At 36.0% G+C, this 18920-nt stretch overlaps 1 protein-coding gene across 5 annotated transcripts; it reads right to left on the bottom strand.

Annotated features, from left to right (window-relative positions):
- Positions 1 to 1727: 1727 nt before the first annotated feature.
- On the bottom strand, positions 1728 to 5061 carry LOC135586925 (probable auxin efflux carrier component 1b). Of its 5 annotated transcripts, none has more exons than XM_065085585.1 (6): positions 3372 to 5058; positions 2825 to 3122; positions 2671 to 2756; positions 2434 to 2571; positions 2274 to 2350; positions 1728 to 2177 (listed from the first exon to the last, which is right to left on the bottom strand). In XM_065085585.1, exons 1-5 carry the CDS (start codon positions 4492 to 4494, stop codon positions 2289 to 2291), a joined length of 1707 nt encoding a protein of 568 aa, XP_064941657.1. In that variant the 5' UTR covers positions 4495 to 5058; the 3' UTR covers positions 1728 to 2177; positions 2274 to 2288. The 5 variants fall into 5 exon arrangements, with proteins under 5 accessions (XP_064941657.1, XP_064941656.1, XP_064941661.1 ...); XM_065085584.1 differs by having other exon boundaries at positions 2434 to 2591; positions 3372 to 5056; XM_065085589.1 differs by lacking the exon at positions 2671 to 2756 and having other exon boundaries at positions 2434 to 2591; positions 3372 to 5059.
- Positions 5062 to 18920: the final 13859 nt, after the last annotated feature.

Genomic DNA, 18920 nt, shown 5'->3' with positions numbered 1-18920 from the left:
GGCGGCCGAAGGCTTATAAGTCCCATTTTAGTTGGGTTGGTGGCCTCTTTAGGCTTGTAAATAAAGGTTGTGTCATGTGGACACGTGAGAGAGCTTTTCGGTCTGTAATGGACCATTTTACCCTTTGTTGTGCCACTGTTCAGAGCTTGTAAAGTCTGTTTGTAATTTGCATTGTCTATGAAGTGTTTTTCGGACATGTTTGCTTGTGGATCCCGTTTGAGGCGTTCTCTCTAACCCGTTCTCTCTTTTGAGGGTCCTAAGGGACAATGGGAGGCTTCGGGGAGGCTGACCTTTGCGGACGGACACGCAAGGGTGCCGCACGACTTAGGCAAAACCAGCTAAGTCCGTGTCAGCCTGTCAGTGTCTGACACTGATAGTGGACTGGCGGTGCCACCGCCCAGTCTAGGCGATGCCACCGCCTAGGCCAATTCAGCTCACTGGTTGGGCTCTAAACTTGGCCCAAACCAGTCCGAACTCGGGCCCAATTGGCCCCTAGTTGGGTTATAGGATTGACACCTAATCCTAACCCTAATTAACATGTTAACTACGAATTTAAAGACATTTTCTAAGCTATTACAAAGTCCATAAGTCAAGACTTCTTCCAGCGAGCTTCCGGCGAACTTCCGACGGTCTTCCGATAAACTCTCGGAAACCATTCTACGGACTCCCGGCAAGCTCCTAGACTTCACGATTTGATCTTGGCGAGTTCCAACGAGCTTCTTCGGCCAGCTCCGATCTTTCTCGGCGAGCTCCGCGAACTTCCAACGAACCTTCCGGTGAGCTTCCGAAAAACCCTTCGGCAAGCTCCCTACTTATTCTTGGCTAGTTCCGACAGCATTCCCGACTAACCTTCGGACTTCCGTCGAACTCTCGAACTCGCAACGAATCCTTCGTGTTTGACTCCGACACTTTGTTTTGCTTTATGTCTTCGTCGTTATCGTAGTTAATCCTGCACACACAAGCTAAAACTCTACTCCGATCTAGACAATTATTACAACGCGAATTGACATTCTGTTGCCCGACGCGTCATTGGTTGGCGCTTCGTCCGATTCTTCAGCGCATCGTCCTCTCTTGCGGCTTGTTGCCCAATCGGCGGTTGACCTTCGCAACCCCGATATCCTTGGCGCAATTCCGCTCTCCTTGGCCCGATGCCCGACGTCTGAAGTCTTCTGCCATCCTAACGTGATCTCCTCCGGCGCAACGTCAATTCCTCCTGCGTTAACTGTCTAATCCTGATCGAGTAGACCTACATCACTCAAAATGCAGTTTAAATTATAAACACATATCAAGTGGTTTCATCATCAAAATACGAGATTCAACAATTGCAAGGAACTCCCTCTTCCAAGAAAAAGAGAAAAATAGTTTTTTTTGTTGTTAATTAGATTAATAATCACACTTTTAAAACTTTCTATTCTTCTTCTAATGTCTTTTCTTAATTTTTTGTTGTTGATTATGTGAAATATATCACCATTTTAGCTTATATACATTTAAATATAAGCAAAATTACATATAGCTATTCTATTATGTTTGAAAATTATCTTATTGCAGGGAACATCCTCTTCCAAAAAAAAAAAAACAGTTTTTTTTGTTGTTGTTAATTACATTAATAATCACACTTTTAAAACTTTCTACTCTTCATCAAACGAAAATGAAATTCACTGTCTTGATCAAAATTTTTTATTTCGAAGAAAATAATAAAAACAGTGATATCTTAGAAAACCAATAGATTGAAGAAAAGAAAAGAGGTGAAATTCAATAGGTTTAATGTTGATTACAAGTAACATCTATGCATACAGACATCCAAATAGATTCAAATCTAAAAGTTTGATGGTGCTCTTTGCATAGAAAATATATATCGAAATGAAATATATATGGTAACGTATCACAGAGCTAGAATGCAATTCCGATAGATTCTTCTTCAAAAGCGAAGTCTTTCAACTAACATTACAAGGATATGAAGAAGACCGAGGTGTTTAGTATCTATCTAACACTAGTTTCCGAACAGTGCTCTAATCTACTTGCCATGATTGATATATATATATATATATATATCTGCCAAAACCTAACTATTTCAGTCAGAACGATGATGATTATAATAGATGGCTGAGCTTCAAAGTCCGAGCAAGATATAATACACCAAGGTGATGGGTAGAGCAATTAGCATCCCAAAGATAACCCTGCAAGAATTAGGCTGTTTGTGAGAAAAATACAGTGTGAAACTGGCATAAACATTGCATCAATGGTCACACATAAAGAGGTAGAAGACATCATACGCTGTGCTTAAAATATCAGGATACACATTGTATTCTTTTGCAAAGACAAATGGAACAATTCCTTGTGGAAGAGCTGCCTGCAAAGTAAAAGAAACATGTGTCATCAACATATGAACAATATGCACATCTACTGTAGTTTTTGGTGTCGATTAACCCCAACCTGCACGATAGCAACATGTAGCAGCACTCCACGCAGGCCTACCGCAATGGAAGCTGCAGCCATGACAGCAGGACCAGTGACGAATCTGACAGCCATAGCAAATGCAGCTACAGAATTGCCACAAGCTATAATTCTCGGCTGTAAGGCCATAAATAAACCTGTAAATTGAAACACAAATTTCTTGATTTATAAACTTAAATTTGTCTCCTGCGGAAACATAAATCTGCAGTTACCCACCGAGACTGAACATAGCCATTCCAAGTCCTGCATCAGAGAGTATTGAGATGGAGCGAGCAATAATAGCAGGCATTTCTATGTCCCACCTTGAGAAAGAGGAGTGAGCATGAGATTTACTTCAAGATCATACGGATTTGCGCATACTGGAGAGTACCTGTAAGAGACAAGAGACCAGATGACACCAAGAAGGCTGGAATAGGTGTTTGGGTTTCTGATCAGCTTCCGCCAGACCATGCTCAGTATAAGTCTGCTCATCACACTTGCAGGAGGCATTGAATTAGGCTTTGGGTTTCCTGCAGCACCAGCTTTGGGGTGAAGCTCGGCGGTAGAGCTGGAACCTAGTTTGGAGAGGCTTGGACCATCACTCTGCGTCGTTTCAATTCCATGGAAGGGTCTGTTCCTGAAGCTGAAGCCATCTCTGGCGTACACATCGTAAGCATCGTGATGGGCCTCTAAGACCAGAAAAGAACCAAGTTATTAGCGAGATTTACGTAATTGAGATTTCACTGCGAGAACAAGATCGAAGCATGAGAGGTTCCTGACCGATAAGGGAAACAGTAGTTTGTGTTAGAGGACTCGAAGGAAATCTAAGCTTAAAGAAGTGCAACAAAGGGTCCACGAGACCATGGAGTGCAACATGAACAGCACGAAGCAAAATGTAGGAAGCTGAATCCAACCCAGAGAAAGGAAATGATCGAAACCTCTGTGATGGTGATCGGCTGCGTGAGTTGCCCCACCATTCTCGTTAGCGAAATCTGTGTCTCTGAACACATGCATCCCACCTTCCGACACGGGTGACGCGCTCGAACTCCATACAAACATGTGCAGGTCTTTTCCACCCTCGGCCGCACGTGCCTTCTTCGTCGCCATGACCGGCGAGAATATTCCGGTGGCGGGCGGGGCTGGATAGCCGCAAGGCGCTGCGATGCCACTCGCCCTCAGGTCGCTTTCCTCGTCGAACACCATGGTCCCGGAGTTGGAGTGCCTCGGGCTGACGCTGGCAGTTCCGTTGGCATTCCTCACCATGGAATAGAAATCGGCGTGGTTGAAGCTGGAGCCCCGGGGCGTCGGGTTCCTTGATGACTGCAGGGAGTAAATCTCTGCGTTGGACAAGTTGGAGGGGCGCGGCGTTATCGAGATGCCGCCGGAGTTGAGCCCGTGTGACCTCCTGGAGCAGATCTCGGAACGGGAGCTCGTCGACTTACGCACCGTGACGTGGAGCTTTCCGTCGTCGCCGACCTCCGCGTCCGTCTGGAGCGTCTCCTTGCCATCGAGGGAGATGATGTCGGAGTCCACCCGGAACGAGATGATGGAACCGGCGGTGTCCGGGAACTGATCCATGATAAGGAGCCTGGCACCCCTGTACTCGAACAGGAAGAGCATGAGGGTGTACCATATGATGCACTGGAGCACGACGATCTGCACCATGAGGCTGCCGGAGTCGGGGCCGTACATGCCCTTGAGGAGGGGGATGCCCATGACGAGGGTGTTTGGGAGTGTGGAGAGGGAGAAGAGGGTGATGGTCCACTCGAGACAGCCACGGGAGCAGACCTTGGTCCACACAGTAAGCACGACGAGCACGATGAGCTTCTGCAGCGTGTCTGCGGCGATGAAGCGGTAGTTCATGGCATACGGGTTGTTAGTGGAGATGAAATGGAAGGAGAGGAGGGGGACAGCAAAGAGCGCCACGAAGCGGTTGATGCCGGAGCACTGGTCTGGGGTGAAGATGCACCACCACTTCACGGAAGCGTAGGCCAGGATCATGGCCACGTACAGTGGCACCACGGCCACCAGCACGTGGTAAAGGTCAGCGGCGGAGATCATCTCCTTCGCCGCCGCTGTTGCTTCCGCCGAATGGCAACCGGAGGAGCTCTGCTCTCTTTCGGTTCCGGCTGAAATGAGAGGACGGGAAATGGGATGGGTCTTGAAGCAGGGGGAGCTAAAAGAGCCCCTGTTTCGCTTGAAGACGGGAGCAATCGTACAGGCTGAGATGGAAAGAAGTAGCTTTTTTATCGCAATGGTGTGACAGTGTTCGAGGAGAAATGATGACAAAACAGTGAGAGGTGCAAAATATGGGCGAAGGTAGTGGGAATGGGGAGGAAGATAGCAACAGCAGAAAGCTCTGAGTAAGCAGACGGAAGAGAAGCGAGGGGAGGCGGTACTTGCTGCCGGCAACGGCAACTGTGCGAAATATTTATGATGCCATTTAATAGCAGGCGAGAAAGGAAGGATGTGTTTGGGAGTAGCGTCGAGGGGAAGCAGCGAAGGGACGTTTAGGAGCAGCAGCAGCGCTGCTGTTGTCTACCAGAGAGGGAGCTTTCTGTCGGTCGGGGGCGGACGACGGAGAGATGTCGCAGACAGTGACAGAGGGATAGGTCCGGTGAGGTGAGGAGCGGAAGGCTGGCTAAAGAGCACAAAGCAGACGTACACAGAATCCAATAAAAACCTGACCTCCTTCTTTCTTTCTCTCTCTCTCTCTCTCTCTCCCTCTGCTTGGCCACGTCAGTGATTATTTTTTTTCATTTGAAGTTAACAAAAAAAAAATTCACCGAATAAATGAATAAATATTTTTTTATTTTTTATTTTTTCAAGAGGCATTTTTTTTCATAATTTTCAATTGATACTGTTTTTTGGTCGTATTTCCTAATACATCTGATGAGACAATAATAACTCCCGAGTGATTCATGTCATCAATTTGAATCGATCTCATAGGGTGTTCCTTAATTATAAGTCTCTTCAAAAGATTATAATTTCATACACATAGAATTAGATAGATTCATAACAAGTACAATGTCATCAGCACCGTACCAATTATCTTGTCAGAAAAAAATATTTAAAAAGATTATGAAAAACAATGATGCTCTTTGGAAATATGAAAAAGGTAGCTATTGGCAAAAGCCCAAAAGTTTTTTTTTCTGAAAATTCACCCTTTATTTAACAGTATTTTTTTTAAATCTATATCTCTTAACCTACCTGTTTGATGATTGAAGACAGCAATTATTTATAATATATATATATATATATATATATATATTATAAATAATTGATGGGTACCACATTACACATTAAATTATAGTCGATTTCTGGAGAACTGTTGTGATTCATTTTATAAAACCTCAATGGTTATGATATAGATTAAAGTAATTAATTATATATATATATATGCGCATTTCCACTTGAATTTTAAATTTGACTAGAAAAAGTAAGGAGTTGAGCACTTGATGCTAACTTTACCCACCACATATAACTACGTTATGTTGATTCGGTTTAGGAATGAGAACCTTTGGTCTGAACATATTGACAACAGGCATTAAGAAACATAAAGCTAAAAAAAAAGTTAATTAATAATAAATAACTAAAAAATGGCCCATAATTATGTCTACTACCAGTACAACGCCATCTGGAGACATCATAGTTTTTTCTTGTTTTCATCCTCCACTCTTTGAAACCTAAGTTAGAAGCAAATTATTCTACAAAACCTATCTGCTAGAAATAAATTGAGAAAATTTTTTTAATGTTATTTTGACATTTTATTTGGTTTGGAACCACATTTTTTTATATATATACATAAAGTAAGGAAATAATTAATGTTATAAAGAGGTTAAAAAAAATCAAAATGAACAAGGATCCATTAAATTGAATCTTTATTTTTAGAAACTTAAAAAATAGCTTTTTAATAGACATGGATAACAAACTAAAGGATCAGAGTATTAAGTTTGGTAATTTTCTTCTAATAACACCAAGAACAGTTCGGATCGATTAGATGAAATTGGGTTGAAACATGCTTCATATAGCTTAGTCTTTTTTTGCTTTATAATTTTAGATTTAAGTTTTCTATAAAATATTCTTTCTCCTTTTTAAAGATATTTTAGAAAAAAAAAATAAAGCACAAAGAAATATGTATAAGGTATCAGTTAACTTGGCTTGTAAAAGCTTTGTCAGATCATCACAAATCTCTATGATCAAGACTTGTCTTCATCATTTATTTTAAAAATAAAAATAAAAAAAATTAATTTTCCATATGAGTTCAGTTATATAGCAATGTTTAGCATAAATCGTTTGGTGATTCAATCTACCAATGGAGCAGTTTGCATTGATAATACTTACACTAAGTATCAAAATACTATTTTATGTGTGGTTTAATCGAATACTTTATTATTATTATTATTACTATTATTATTACTATTATTATATGACTAATAAATCAAAATGATCGTCCGATCACACTTTCTCTTCTTTCCTCTTTCGATCATTCTCATTGTTCAAACGTGCTCATGAATTAACAACAAAAAAGGTGATCTTTCAACGCGTACAAGAGACCATACATAGTGTTCTACAACCGTAGTTATTCTATCAGAGATTGGGTTTGGGTTGCAATAAATAAATTAACGCTTAAAAATTAAAAAGTTGAGATGTGTTGTTTGCACGCCATATTTGTTCGCTTGAGGTGACTAATTTGGGGAGGACCATTAGCAAATATATTCCAAATGACTAATTATCAATAATTATCAAGAATATCAGAACTTTGGTTGTCTGCTCAGTTTGATATTCTCGAAGAATATCAATAATTATCCTTTGTTTCTAAAGCAAATGTTGTTAAATTTGCTTTTCAGCGTTTCTTATTTATGATTTCCAAATTTACATTAAGTTATAAATCACTTTTAGTTTTGCAAGGGTCATTAGACTTCTTGTCCCTTCTTTAATCATCTTCAATATATTTAAGGTGGAGATCCTAATATGTAGTAAATTAATTTGACTCATAAAAGATCAAACGAAAATTAAATGTATCTTATAAATTTCTTATTATGCAGTTAAACGTTGTTGGTTCTGATGCTAACCATCAAACAATGTTGTTGTATTGATGTTACTGATCTATAGGTTGAAGCATTTGGGATTACTACTTGAGGTCTACAAAGTCAATAGTTATCTCATTAAATTTCATCATGACAAATGCCATTACACATTTGATTCTCACCACACCGGAGTTTGTGTTCGACATAATAATGAGTAATAAATAGGAAATGATTACTCGTAGATAAACTAAGAAAAACTCAAGTAATTACTGGATTGAGTCTGAATTGTGTGTGCAACTCGAGAGTTGAGGTAGGAGGAGATGTTTTTTTTGTTTCTCCAACTCAGTTCATATCATGTTGAGTACCCAAGGGAAATTGGACAACGCTTAGACAAAAGCTGAGATGGACTTGCAGCCATGTCTCTGGCACCAGAGTCATAAGCATGCAGGCCGTCCTCTCCTCCTCCTTGCGTTACGTGCATTGCTGACCTACTTTGTCACATGCGAGGATACAAAACCTGAGAAAGAGAAAGAGAGAGAGAGTAGGAGAATCTCCATAATAATCCATCATGTACGCATGCCATGCAGTACTCCCATCGCCCTTTTCATTATTATACTTCTCCACTCTCCTCCTTCAGCTTTCTTCTTTGGCTTTTGTTGCTTTGGCCGGAAGGGTTGCTGAGAGAAAGGAAAGCAGCGGTATGAGACAGCATGATTGGATGCAAGAGATAAAGGCGCTTTTACAGCACATATATGAGGGGATTAGTGTATTCACGTGAGGGATGATCCAAATGGCCGTCTACATGGGACTTGTCAGGGATTTCAGGCAACCCCCATTGACCACAGGCCCATTTTAGGTGCGGGACCCTCGGCCGTCGACCAATTAGATAAGATGGAACATTACGCTATGCATTTGTTGCGTGGAAGACAAAAGAAAATAATTCTCTTTGTCTTTTTTGGCCTTTTGTTAAGGAAATTAATGTGACATCCATCTTTCATGCTTATTACATTATTTTGTACTCAGACTAATCAAACCAAATTAGATCGCTTTGGTTCAGTTTTTTTTATTCTTTCTTTCTTTCTTCCTTCATCTTTTTTTTCATACCAAGAAATGAAGAAAAGTAGAACAAATTTAAAAAACTGACTTGAGATGATTCAGACAATTTTTTTGAAAGCTATTTAAAACATCTTAGTTATTTATTTTTTTAATAAACCGATCCGTAGGATAATATTTTTACATTATGTTATAATATTTTTTAAAAAATATACTATGTTATTTGTATATTTATTATGTCATAATAATAAGTTCTATGCTTATAAATCAATAGATCCTTCCACATTCTTACCATGAAAAGGAAAGAGAAAAATCACATTATTCTCTAAACCATGTAAAAAAATAAAAAAATAAAAACTCCCAATTACTAATAGACTGTCATGAGATAGATATTCCACTGAAATGGTAAACATGTCCTTAAAATAATTGGATTATCATAGATGGCAAGAAACCTCTTTTTTTTTTACTAAATTATTTTATTATTTGAAGAATTTTAGAATAAATGCTCTTTGAATTTTCAATGTAGCGGCACGTAACAAACATACAATCAATGAGTTTCTACTTTGATGATATCTACACTGATTGTTAATGGTGTGAGATCCGAGAGTACATCGGAGAGAGGAGTCATCTTCAACCTTAGTAAAAGCTTTTAATTCTCTGATTCTCCTCCGACTCTGACATGAGACGAAATGATCTCTACCCCTATAGTTTTATTCCTTGGAGATGGACCTCAAAAGACTCACATCAATGAAAGGATTAAATATGATATCATCAATAACATGATTAAGCCTTTTACTCCTACGAAAATAGCCTTTGCTAAACATTCCGATGAGGCTTCATCGTAGCATGCAAAGCCTATAGTGAGGTATTGACATTAGTAAGTTTTATAGTTTAAGGAAAGTGGTGGTCCATTCCAAACCTATTGTTTCACCATTAGGCATACATATAGACGACTTTGTAAAGTGGCCTACCGCCGAAAATTCTCCATCATTCCCATATTCTTCGCTCTATAAACTTTAGAAGCATCTTTGGTTGACTAAATTAATCTTAGTTTAGCAGAAGTTGAGAAAAAGTATAAGCAGAAAGAAAGCGTCTTTTTCTTTTTCTTTTTTCCCTTTCCGATTACGCATTATTTGTTGGGAACTCGATATAAAAAAGAAAAATATCATAATTAAGAACATTTCTTTTTTATTTACATTCATGCACAAATGAATAATGACTAATAAATCACTTTTTAAATCAACTTAAACTTTAAGGCTCATCTCTCTTTTACGCTCTGCCCGATGTTTCTAAATCCACCAAAGAAAATCTATTTTCATCGAAACCTTGAGATCAATAAGATATTTATAGAAACGCAAATTTTAATTTGATGGACCCTATAATCCAAAATATTTAAGCCTAATTTAATAAAATAATAATAATGATAATAATAATAATAATAGGTTTATTTATTCATTCATTCATTCATATAAACCAACTCAAATCTTTACCTTATTCCTTGCAGGATTAAATTGAAATACCATTCTACACAGTGAAGAAGCACCAACAGCATCTAAATCAACCATTAAGTAAATCAGTGCATAAATATCGACTAATCAAATGAACATTGCAAGATTAGCAGATATTTTTACAAAAAAAAAGGGGTATAGGAATTAAATTCCTTTTGAAAACTAATGACCTTATTTAAAATTACTTGCCATGAAAAATAAAAGATCCATTATATATAGAATTAGTACAACTGAAAACTGAATATTCAAATAATGAGGATGAACTGTATGCCATATATTTAATGTCATTAATATAACAATTAACCTTTAGGTTTTTTTTTTTATCATTTATCCTTTTACATATTTTGTAAGTGCTAATTTATCTTATCCCTAAATGAACTCATTTTATTATTTTACTTCGTACCAATATAATATAGAATTAGAAGCAAGTTATATACTTCAGGAAAATGAATTTGCACATAGAGATATTGATAATGTTGACTTCTAAGCGATTGTCGAAGTGGAGGTTACTTACATTCTCTCCTTGCTCTTATTTGATTAATATACAAGTCAAATAATTGTTTCAAATATGAAACAAGTTTTTTGGTTGATTACTTGGAAAAATAAAATGTCCAAACCATTTATATTCATGAAACTCTTAGTGAGTTATGAGTATGCAGTGTTTGGATCATAGACACAAAGATAGATATTGTTTGAAGGTAAATTATACTAGTAGGCCTTAATCTTGACCGCAAATTTTAGCTTAGCGATTGGCATTTCAATCATGTTCTATTACTAGTAGGACTTTACTTTACTTTACTGACTTGACAGAAATATAGCTAGAGAAAAATATTTAGCTTGCCAAGTATGGTATAAAAAAGTTTAATTTGGAATATATTTAAGATTGTACTGAAATTGCTAGGTTGAATTATTAGGGTTGGCATATGAAGTCCTACTTATAGCTTTCCATCAAGGTTTATTATAGAAGAAAATTATTGAGAGAACCTGATTATTAATTGCTAATTATATTTTAACTAATTTAAAAGTAAATTTTTTTTTACAATTTAAGGATCCACTTTGCCCAACCAAAGGACTACATGTTTTTGACACTATGGGAGTGGACTAAGTTATTTATCCTTTTTATTTATATAACTCGATTATATCTATTATTTTCCGATGATTGTTTTAATTAATAAGTTCTTAAATAGGGGAAGCAAAAGTTCTAATTATCATAGATCTTGAAAGGTTCCTAATTGAACATACATAGTTGAAATGGTTAAGGGCATTAGGAGTTTTGAGTTATCATTTATCACTTTAATTAAAAGGAGAATTATGCAATACATTTCAGCCATAATATGGATCCAAATGTTGGATATATAGTTAGAAAAGACATGAAAATATTACTGATGTTGAGGTGAATGCTTAGATTCATCTATAACTAGGTGGTGTCTTCAATGGAGATGAAACCAAAAAGATATTAACTAGTAAGAAGGAAATCACAAATTCCCCCAACTAGATAATTAGTGTCAATTAAGATCAATGGTGTTAAAAGAGGTAAAGAAATTTAAACCTTTAGGAATATTATGGTCGAAACATTATAATATGATCAATGTAAACAAAACAAATTGCACTATTCTACTGCCTAACAGAAGGGACCAAAAAGAATGTGTATTTATGTAGCAATAGATGGCCACACCATCCACTAAGTTAAATTTTCAAATGAAGAAGTAAACCTATCAAATCCTACCAAAAAAAAAATTTTTTTTCTCAAGAAGATAGAAAACATACAACAAATATTGTGGAAACCCCTATTTGATATATGGTTTTAAATTCTAATATTATTCCAAAATTTTCAAGTACAAATTTACGTTCCATATATATTCAAATTTTTCATTGATATGAATAATATAGATTCTAGGAATTCTAAAAGTTTTACGAAGTGAGGATTTCTTGGAAGTGTTTATTAAAGACATTAAGATATAAAGACGAACCCTAGCAAAACACTAATAAAGAGTTCAAGCCTATACTTTTTAAAAAATAAAATAAATATTTATTACAGTAAAATGGTATAAACAATACTCACATGTTTTTTTTTTAAAGTAAATATCGAAGATGAGATTCGAGTCTAGAATTTTACGATATATTATCAAAGTTTCTATAAGCTATGTTAGCTAACACCTTCAAACATTCACATATTGATTTGAATTGGAGAACTATCTTAAGTGTAACAATGCACTAATCAAACGGATATCTCAACAAAGACAATTTCAAGCCTAATTACACAATGCTTTCTCAATACTAAGGGAAATAGTAAAAATTTATGATACTAAAATTATAAGAAAATAATGAGAAATTAAAAAGGAAATATAAAATCTAGACCCCATAAGCAATATGGATTCCTTTCTTATGATCGACTCATCCATGCTCTTCGATAAGAAACTTGAAACTTACCACCTTTTTATTGCTAAGAACATGCAGAATAGCTTATTAAAGATTTTGATGAGTTCATCCTCGCATGCAAAAGCCTAATAGGAGGCGTTGAATTTAGCCTGTATAGTTTAAGGGAATTAGCAGTCCAACCAAAGCCCTATTTATCCACCACCATCCTATATTGATAGGGTAGGAAAGTGTAGTGCTATTGTATGTACCTAAAGTGGCCTACTGCCAAAATTCTCCATCATTCAATATTCTTCCTTATTGCTTCATATACTTTGGAAGCATCTCCAATTGACTAGATTGATCCTAGTTCGGCAAAGCTCTTCTTATTTCCTTTTCTAATCAGTGTTGGTATAATTAGATGATTTAGATAAATTTATCTTTTCTAAATAATGATAAGATATACAATTTTATAATTATTTTAGGAGTTTGAGATAGATGAGATTCTCATTTTGATTTATCTTATAAATATAGTTGGTTTTTCAAGATTCTTCTTGTAAACCTGAGATTAATACAATAGATTCATGTGTTTCCTTCTTTTTTTTTTTCTTTCTTTTTCTCAGTTAATAATAGCATCAGAAAATTTAAACTATACAACTTTTTTCTATAACTTTTATTTCACTATGGTAATTATCGATAATTTTTTAATAATAATTATAATTAATTTTTTGAATGATCATTATGTTAGGATTGATAAGTATTTTATAAGTCCTAATCAGATTCAACTATTTGGTAGGAGTTCTAATTAAATTCAAACTCGGATTATGATTAGGATTTATATTAGAGATTCTAAGACTCCTTACAGAATTAGGATTTACTTCTATAGATACATATCGAGTCTCAAGAATTTGGTGAGAGGAAGAGGCAAAATAATTTAGGTGCTCTTTATGGTTTATCCTGTTGGATCTAAAGAGAGTTGAGAGAAGAGTTCTTTTGGTTTATATGAGAAAGTATATAAAGAATTATGCTTGAGTGAGGTAATTCAAGAGTTTTATAATTAATCTCATAAAAAATTAATTTTCTTTGTAGACATAAGTAGGGTGTTACAGAACAACGTTACATCTTATGCCCACTTTCTAATATATTCTTTATTTATTTATCTCTAGGTATTCTTTTAGTTTTTTGTTCTCCTCTCCTTACTCAATAAAGTGGTGCCAATTACCAAAATGTCTAGTGATCAAAGATTTAATAAGGATGACATTGATTGTTTTTACTAGTTTTTTCATGGAGAAACTTGATGGAAGAAATAATTTCATCCTGGTAGAAGAGAGTAAAAGATCTAATTGTTTAGAAAGGCTTAGTAAGAACATTACAGGGGTAAGCAAGTAAAATAAAAAAGATGAGATACGAAGATTAAGAGAAGCTTAAGGTAAAATATATAATTACTATTCGTTTTTGCATCGCTGATAATATTATCAAAAATATTATTAATGGTGACTCTACTATAGTTATTTAGGATAAGTTAGAATAGCTTTATATGGTTAAAAGTTTAACTAACAAGTTATATCTAAAATAAAATTTTTACAAGTCCAGAATGAAAAAAAGTAAAGACTTGATAGAATAATTGAAAACAAGTTGATATTAAGATTAATGAAGAAAATAAGGTACTATTGCTTTTTTACATCACTCATCGATTCTTAAGATAAATTTGTGGAGATAATACTACGTGGAATAAATACGTTACTCTGGAATAAGTTAAAAAAACTTTAGTATTGCTTACTATAAGGAAAAAGGATAAATATAAAAATATAGATGATGAGACATTAGCTGCTCAAGATAAAAGTCAATGAGGGGAATTTTTTGACAAGGGTAGATCTTACTATGGCAAGTCAAAATTAAGAGTCAAGATTTGTAATGATATTTTATGCTATAAATATAAAGGTTATGTGCATATCAAACAAAATTATTCCAGAAAAAAGAAACATGAAGAAGAGATAGTGAGTGCTCTCTTCTAATGAATGATTATGAAAATATTCTCATAATTTTCAAAGTACCGATGCATCTTATCAAAAAAGTTAATGTTTAGATTTCGCTTGTGTTACTCATATTTACACTTAAAAATATTATTTTAATTCATTGAATGATAAGTTAACTAATAAGTTGAGTTTGAGTAATGATTCGATAGTAGATGTCATAAGTGTATAAAGTGAAGATCAAAATATTTTATGGAGTGATGCATATTTGTGACTTATGTTCCAAAGGTGTAGAAGAATATAAGACTAAAGGTGGAGTTCTAAAAGTTACTTGAGGTTGCATAGCCTTAATGAAAGAAAGATTATATCAACAGTTATATCATCTAGAAGTATAATAAAAATCTCAAATAGCTAAATATAAATTTCATGTGCAGGGATATAGATACCGGTAGCTAGCTTCGTTCCTGATGTAGAAAATGAAAGGTGATATTCATAGTTTCTAGGATATATACAATTAAAAAAAAAAATCCTATTAGTGGTAAGACAATGAGATGACGATCTCTATGGAATCAAGTAGTGGATTAGTAGATTTATTGGAATTAGGTATTGAAATATGAACTAATTCGATTTGTGTAGTTGTGATGAATTTTTAAGCCAATAGTTATATTTTTATAGAAGTCAAAGTGAAAATATTCTTACCATAGTAGATATTGTTAGCATTTATAAGTATTTTAGAACTCCTAACTAGGTTCTAACTATTTGGGAAGAGTCATAATTGAATTCAAACTCCTTAGTGGATCAAGATTTGGATTAGAGATTCAAGTAGAAAAAGTCCGTAGAGAATTAGGATTTATTCTGATAAATACATCAAAATCTCAAGATTTTAACAAGAGGAAGGAGTAAAAAATTTTGGATGCTTTTAAGAGTTTCTATCTAATGGATCTAGAGAGAGTTGAGAGAAAACTTCTTTGGGTTTATATGAGATGGTATCCAAGAGATGACGCCTGAGTTGGGATGAGTATAATTAATATTATATAGTGAAAATTTTAATTTTCTTTGTGGACGTAGGTAAGAAATTGTTGAACCATGTTACATCTTACATCAACTTTTTAATATATTTATATTTATTAATTTTTAAATATTTATTTGATTTTCATTTATCATCTCCCTCCCAACATATTATTATTATGCTATAATGATTGGAAGGAATATATTGACAAATCATACAATTTGAAGTAAGATTGGAGTAACAAAAATTGAACAATGGTAACATTGGATGAACACACTATAATCATGATGTTAAACCGATGCACAAAGATAAGATTGGAAGAAAGAAAATCAAAATATCTCAAGGTAAAAATTAGCTTAATTTATCAAAACTTTGGAAGCATCTACTGTTGACTAGATTGATCCTAGTTTGGCAAAAGACATTGCATTGAGCAGAATCAATACTTTTGCATCCAACAAATGGAGTATTTTTTATAAGTTGATGATAATAAACTGAAGTTTTATCTGCGAAAGAAATAAATAGTTGTGATCTCAAATGGAAGTAAGTAAATGCCATGTTAAGCCAAAATATGGATCAATTGTGAACGTTCACGGTGATTTCACACTTGCCGAAATCAGTTTATTGTCAACGCCATCCAAAATATATTTTTCTTTTCCTATTTTTCTGAATCAAGAAGTCAATGCCATGCAATTTTAATTAGTTTCATAATTCAAACCAAATTCATTCAACTGTCTTAGTAAATGCTTCATCTCGTTCTCGTGAATGTGATCCATCTACTTCAACTATCTCAAGCACATGAACATCGAAATTTGACATAATGGAAGCTTCATCGTATCATCAAAACATCTTTAAGTGTACGTAGTTTCTATGTTCTATTGAGATCATCAGTTTTAGAGCTTTTACAATCTCAGTTGCTCACTTTCTTTTGAAGAAATTACTGTTGATGTTGAATTAGATAGGAAGTAGAGATAAAACTATTGCAAAGGGAAGAGTATGACAAGATAAAATATTTTATATTTTTCTCAAAACTTTCTATAATTTTAAAAATTTTATATATTTTATGACCCATGTTTATATAGTCTTACATAATATTAATTATATTTAAAATGAATCATTTTTTATTTTTATTTTTAAATAATAATCAATTTGGTTTGTACTTTTTATGCGATGAACCTTTATCTTTATATAATGAATCTCTTTGTGATATCTTAACAAGTTTAATTCCAACAGTTATATCACTTAGCTTTTACAAAAAATTGACAAATTTAAACAATAATATAATTTGTGCTTGATCTTTACCAATGCAACCGTTTAAGTAAATGAAAATAAGTATCATAGAAATTGATAATATTGAATTCCAGAATAATGAAATCAATTGATAAGTTTATGAACTAATAAGTGTTTGAGAAAAATGATGTATGACAAACTTCAATTATGGAGAGGCGTATCGATTGAAGTAGGAGAATCAAACATTGGGCCAGAGTTCATCTTGTCAGAGATCGGGCATCAAGCCAAAAGGATCGGATATTTCACTAAGAAAATCGAATGTTGCGGGAGGTCAACATGCTGGTGGATTAAGCAATACTCTGAAGGAAAAGACGACATGTTGGAAGTTCAGACAAAATACTAGATGAACTAATGACATACCGGGTAACATAGGCTTCATGATTATAATTGTTGTGTTTTGTTCGAAGTAGTTTAGAGATTAATTAAGTTGGTTTTTGGGTGTAACCATGCCAACTTGATTAGGAGTCCATTCGGCTTGAATCAGGGTTGAATTGAGCCTATTGTAAAGCCAATTCAGTGACCTGAGATTAGGCCAGACGATGGCACCGCCAGGCTAGGTGGTGATACCGCTTATAAGATGGAAAGTACGAAATATACTTTTTCAAAAAACCTAACGGTGGTACTATTAGGGTCAGTAGTAGTACTGCCCAAAGTCAAGCGATAATACCGCTTAGATTAGCGATGGTGTTGAATCTCGTATTTTGATGATGAAACTACTTGATATATGTTTATGATTTAATCTGCGTTTTGAGTGACGCAGGATGCTTCGATCAGGATGAGACAATTAAAGCAGGAAAATCATGTTGTGCCGGAGGAACATGTCAGAAGATTGGACGTCGGGCCGGTGGATCGGTCGACGTATCATCAGAAGGCTTCGGGCCGTGGACTCGGACATTGGGCCAAGAAGAGCGGGTATTATGCCAAGGATATCGGAGTTGCAGAGTCAACTGACCGATTGGGCAATAGGCTGCAGGAGAGGACGATGCGCCGAAGAATCGGACGAAGCGTCGAGGGACCGATGACATGCCGGACAACTTGGTTAATTGCTTAGGATTAATTGTCTCGATCGAAGTTTTGTTTTAAGTGTGCAGGATTAACTACGATGAAAGTAAGATATGCAGCAGGAGTTGCACCGGAGTCAAGACAATGATCATGTTGGGAGTTCGAGAGTTCGACGGAAGTTCGGACAATCATCGGAGGTTCTGCGGGAACAAATCCGAGAAGTCCATAAGCTTGCCAAAGAAGCTCGTCGGAACTCGCCAAGTGGATCGTCGCACATCCAAGAGTTTGCCGGAAGTCAGCAGGAGCATCACCGAGGGTTCATCGGATGATCGACGGAAGTTCGCCAGAAGCTCGCCGGAAGAAGCGATTGACGCACCGGAGCAAGTTGCAGTAATTGTCTTAGGAAATATCGTAGTTAGCACAATGATTAAGTTGGAAATGGGAGGTGATCCCATTAACTTAATCTTGGGGCAATTGGGCCCTTGAAAAACCCAAATTGGGCCGAATGGATCAACCCATTCGGATCCTGATTTCTGCTGGGAGGTGCAACTGCCCAAGCCAGGAGGTAGCACCGCCTGGGCTAAGTCTCCGAGCGAGACTGGGCGGTGCAACCGCCACAGCTAGGAGGTGGCACCGCCTGGGCTCAGTCTCCGAGCGATACTGGGCGGTGCAACCTCCCTTGACAGGAGGTAGCACCGCTTGAGCTCGGTCTTCGAGCTCTGGCAGGAGGTGCAACCGCCCCTGACAGAGGTGGCACCGCCCAGAGGCTCAGTCTTCGAGCTTTGCCAGGCGGTGCAACCGCCTCAGTCAGGAGGTGCAACCGCCTGATCTCGGAATTCCGGGAATTGACAGTTTTGAGCTCAAAATTTGAACTGGGTTGGGGCCTATAAATACCCCACCCATTCAGCACTGAAAGGGCATGAACTTACACCGAAATCTTGATCTTGTTTTGTGATTTTTAAAGCTCAAAATTGTTGTAAAGGCCAAAAGTTCTTCTCCCTCTTTTCTTCCAAGTTCTGAGTTGTAAAGAGAGGAGAGAAAATTCTGTAAGGGTTGTCTCCTAAGCCCGTCAAAAGGAGTGAAACTGTAAAAGGGTGGTTGGCCTTCGCCTATTGAAGGAAGGCCTCTAGTTGACGTCGGTGACCTCGTCGGTGGAGGAAGCCAAAAGTGGAGTAGGTCAAGATTGACCGAACCACTCTAAATCTCGGTTTGCATTTACTTTAAGCATATTATCTTTACTACAAACCTCCTCAAAAGCTTACTGCTTTCT

This window comes from Musa acuminata, chromosome BXJ1-2 (genome assembly GCF_036884655.1).
Source record: "Musa acuminata AAA Group cultivar baxijiao chromosome BXJ1-2, Cavendish_Baxijiao_AAA, whole genome shotgun sequence".
Lineage (NCBI taxonomy): Eukaryota > Viridiplantae > Streptophyta > Magnoliopsida > Zingiberales > Musaceae > Musa > Musa acuminata.
Note: the sequence above shows the minus strand (reverse complement) of the source record. Positions and strands in the feature narration are given on the sequence as shown.

Coding starts and splice junctions, on each gene's coding strand:
- LOC135586925 (XM_065085584.1), bottom strand. CDS start 4,494: ATGATCTCCGCCGCTGACCTTTACCACGTGCTGGTGGCCGTGGTGCCA. Junction 3,123..3,371: donor AGCCGATCACCATCACAGAG/GTTTCGATCATT, acceptor TTCTGGTCTTAG/AGGCCCATCACGATGCTTAC. Junction 2,178..2,273: donor CCTGATATTTTAAGCACAGC/GTATGATGTCTT, acceptor TAATTCTTGCAG/GGTTATCTTTGGGATGCTAA.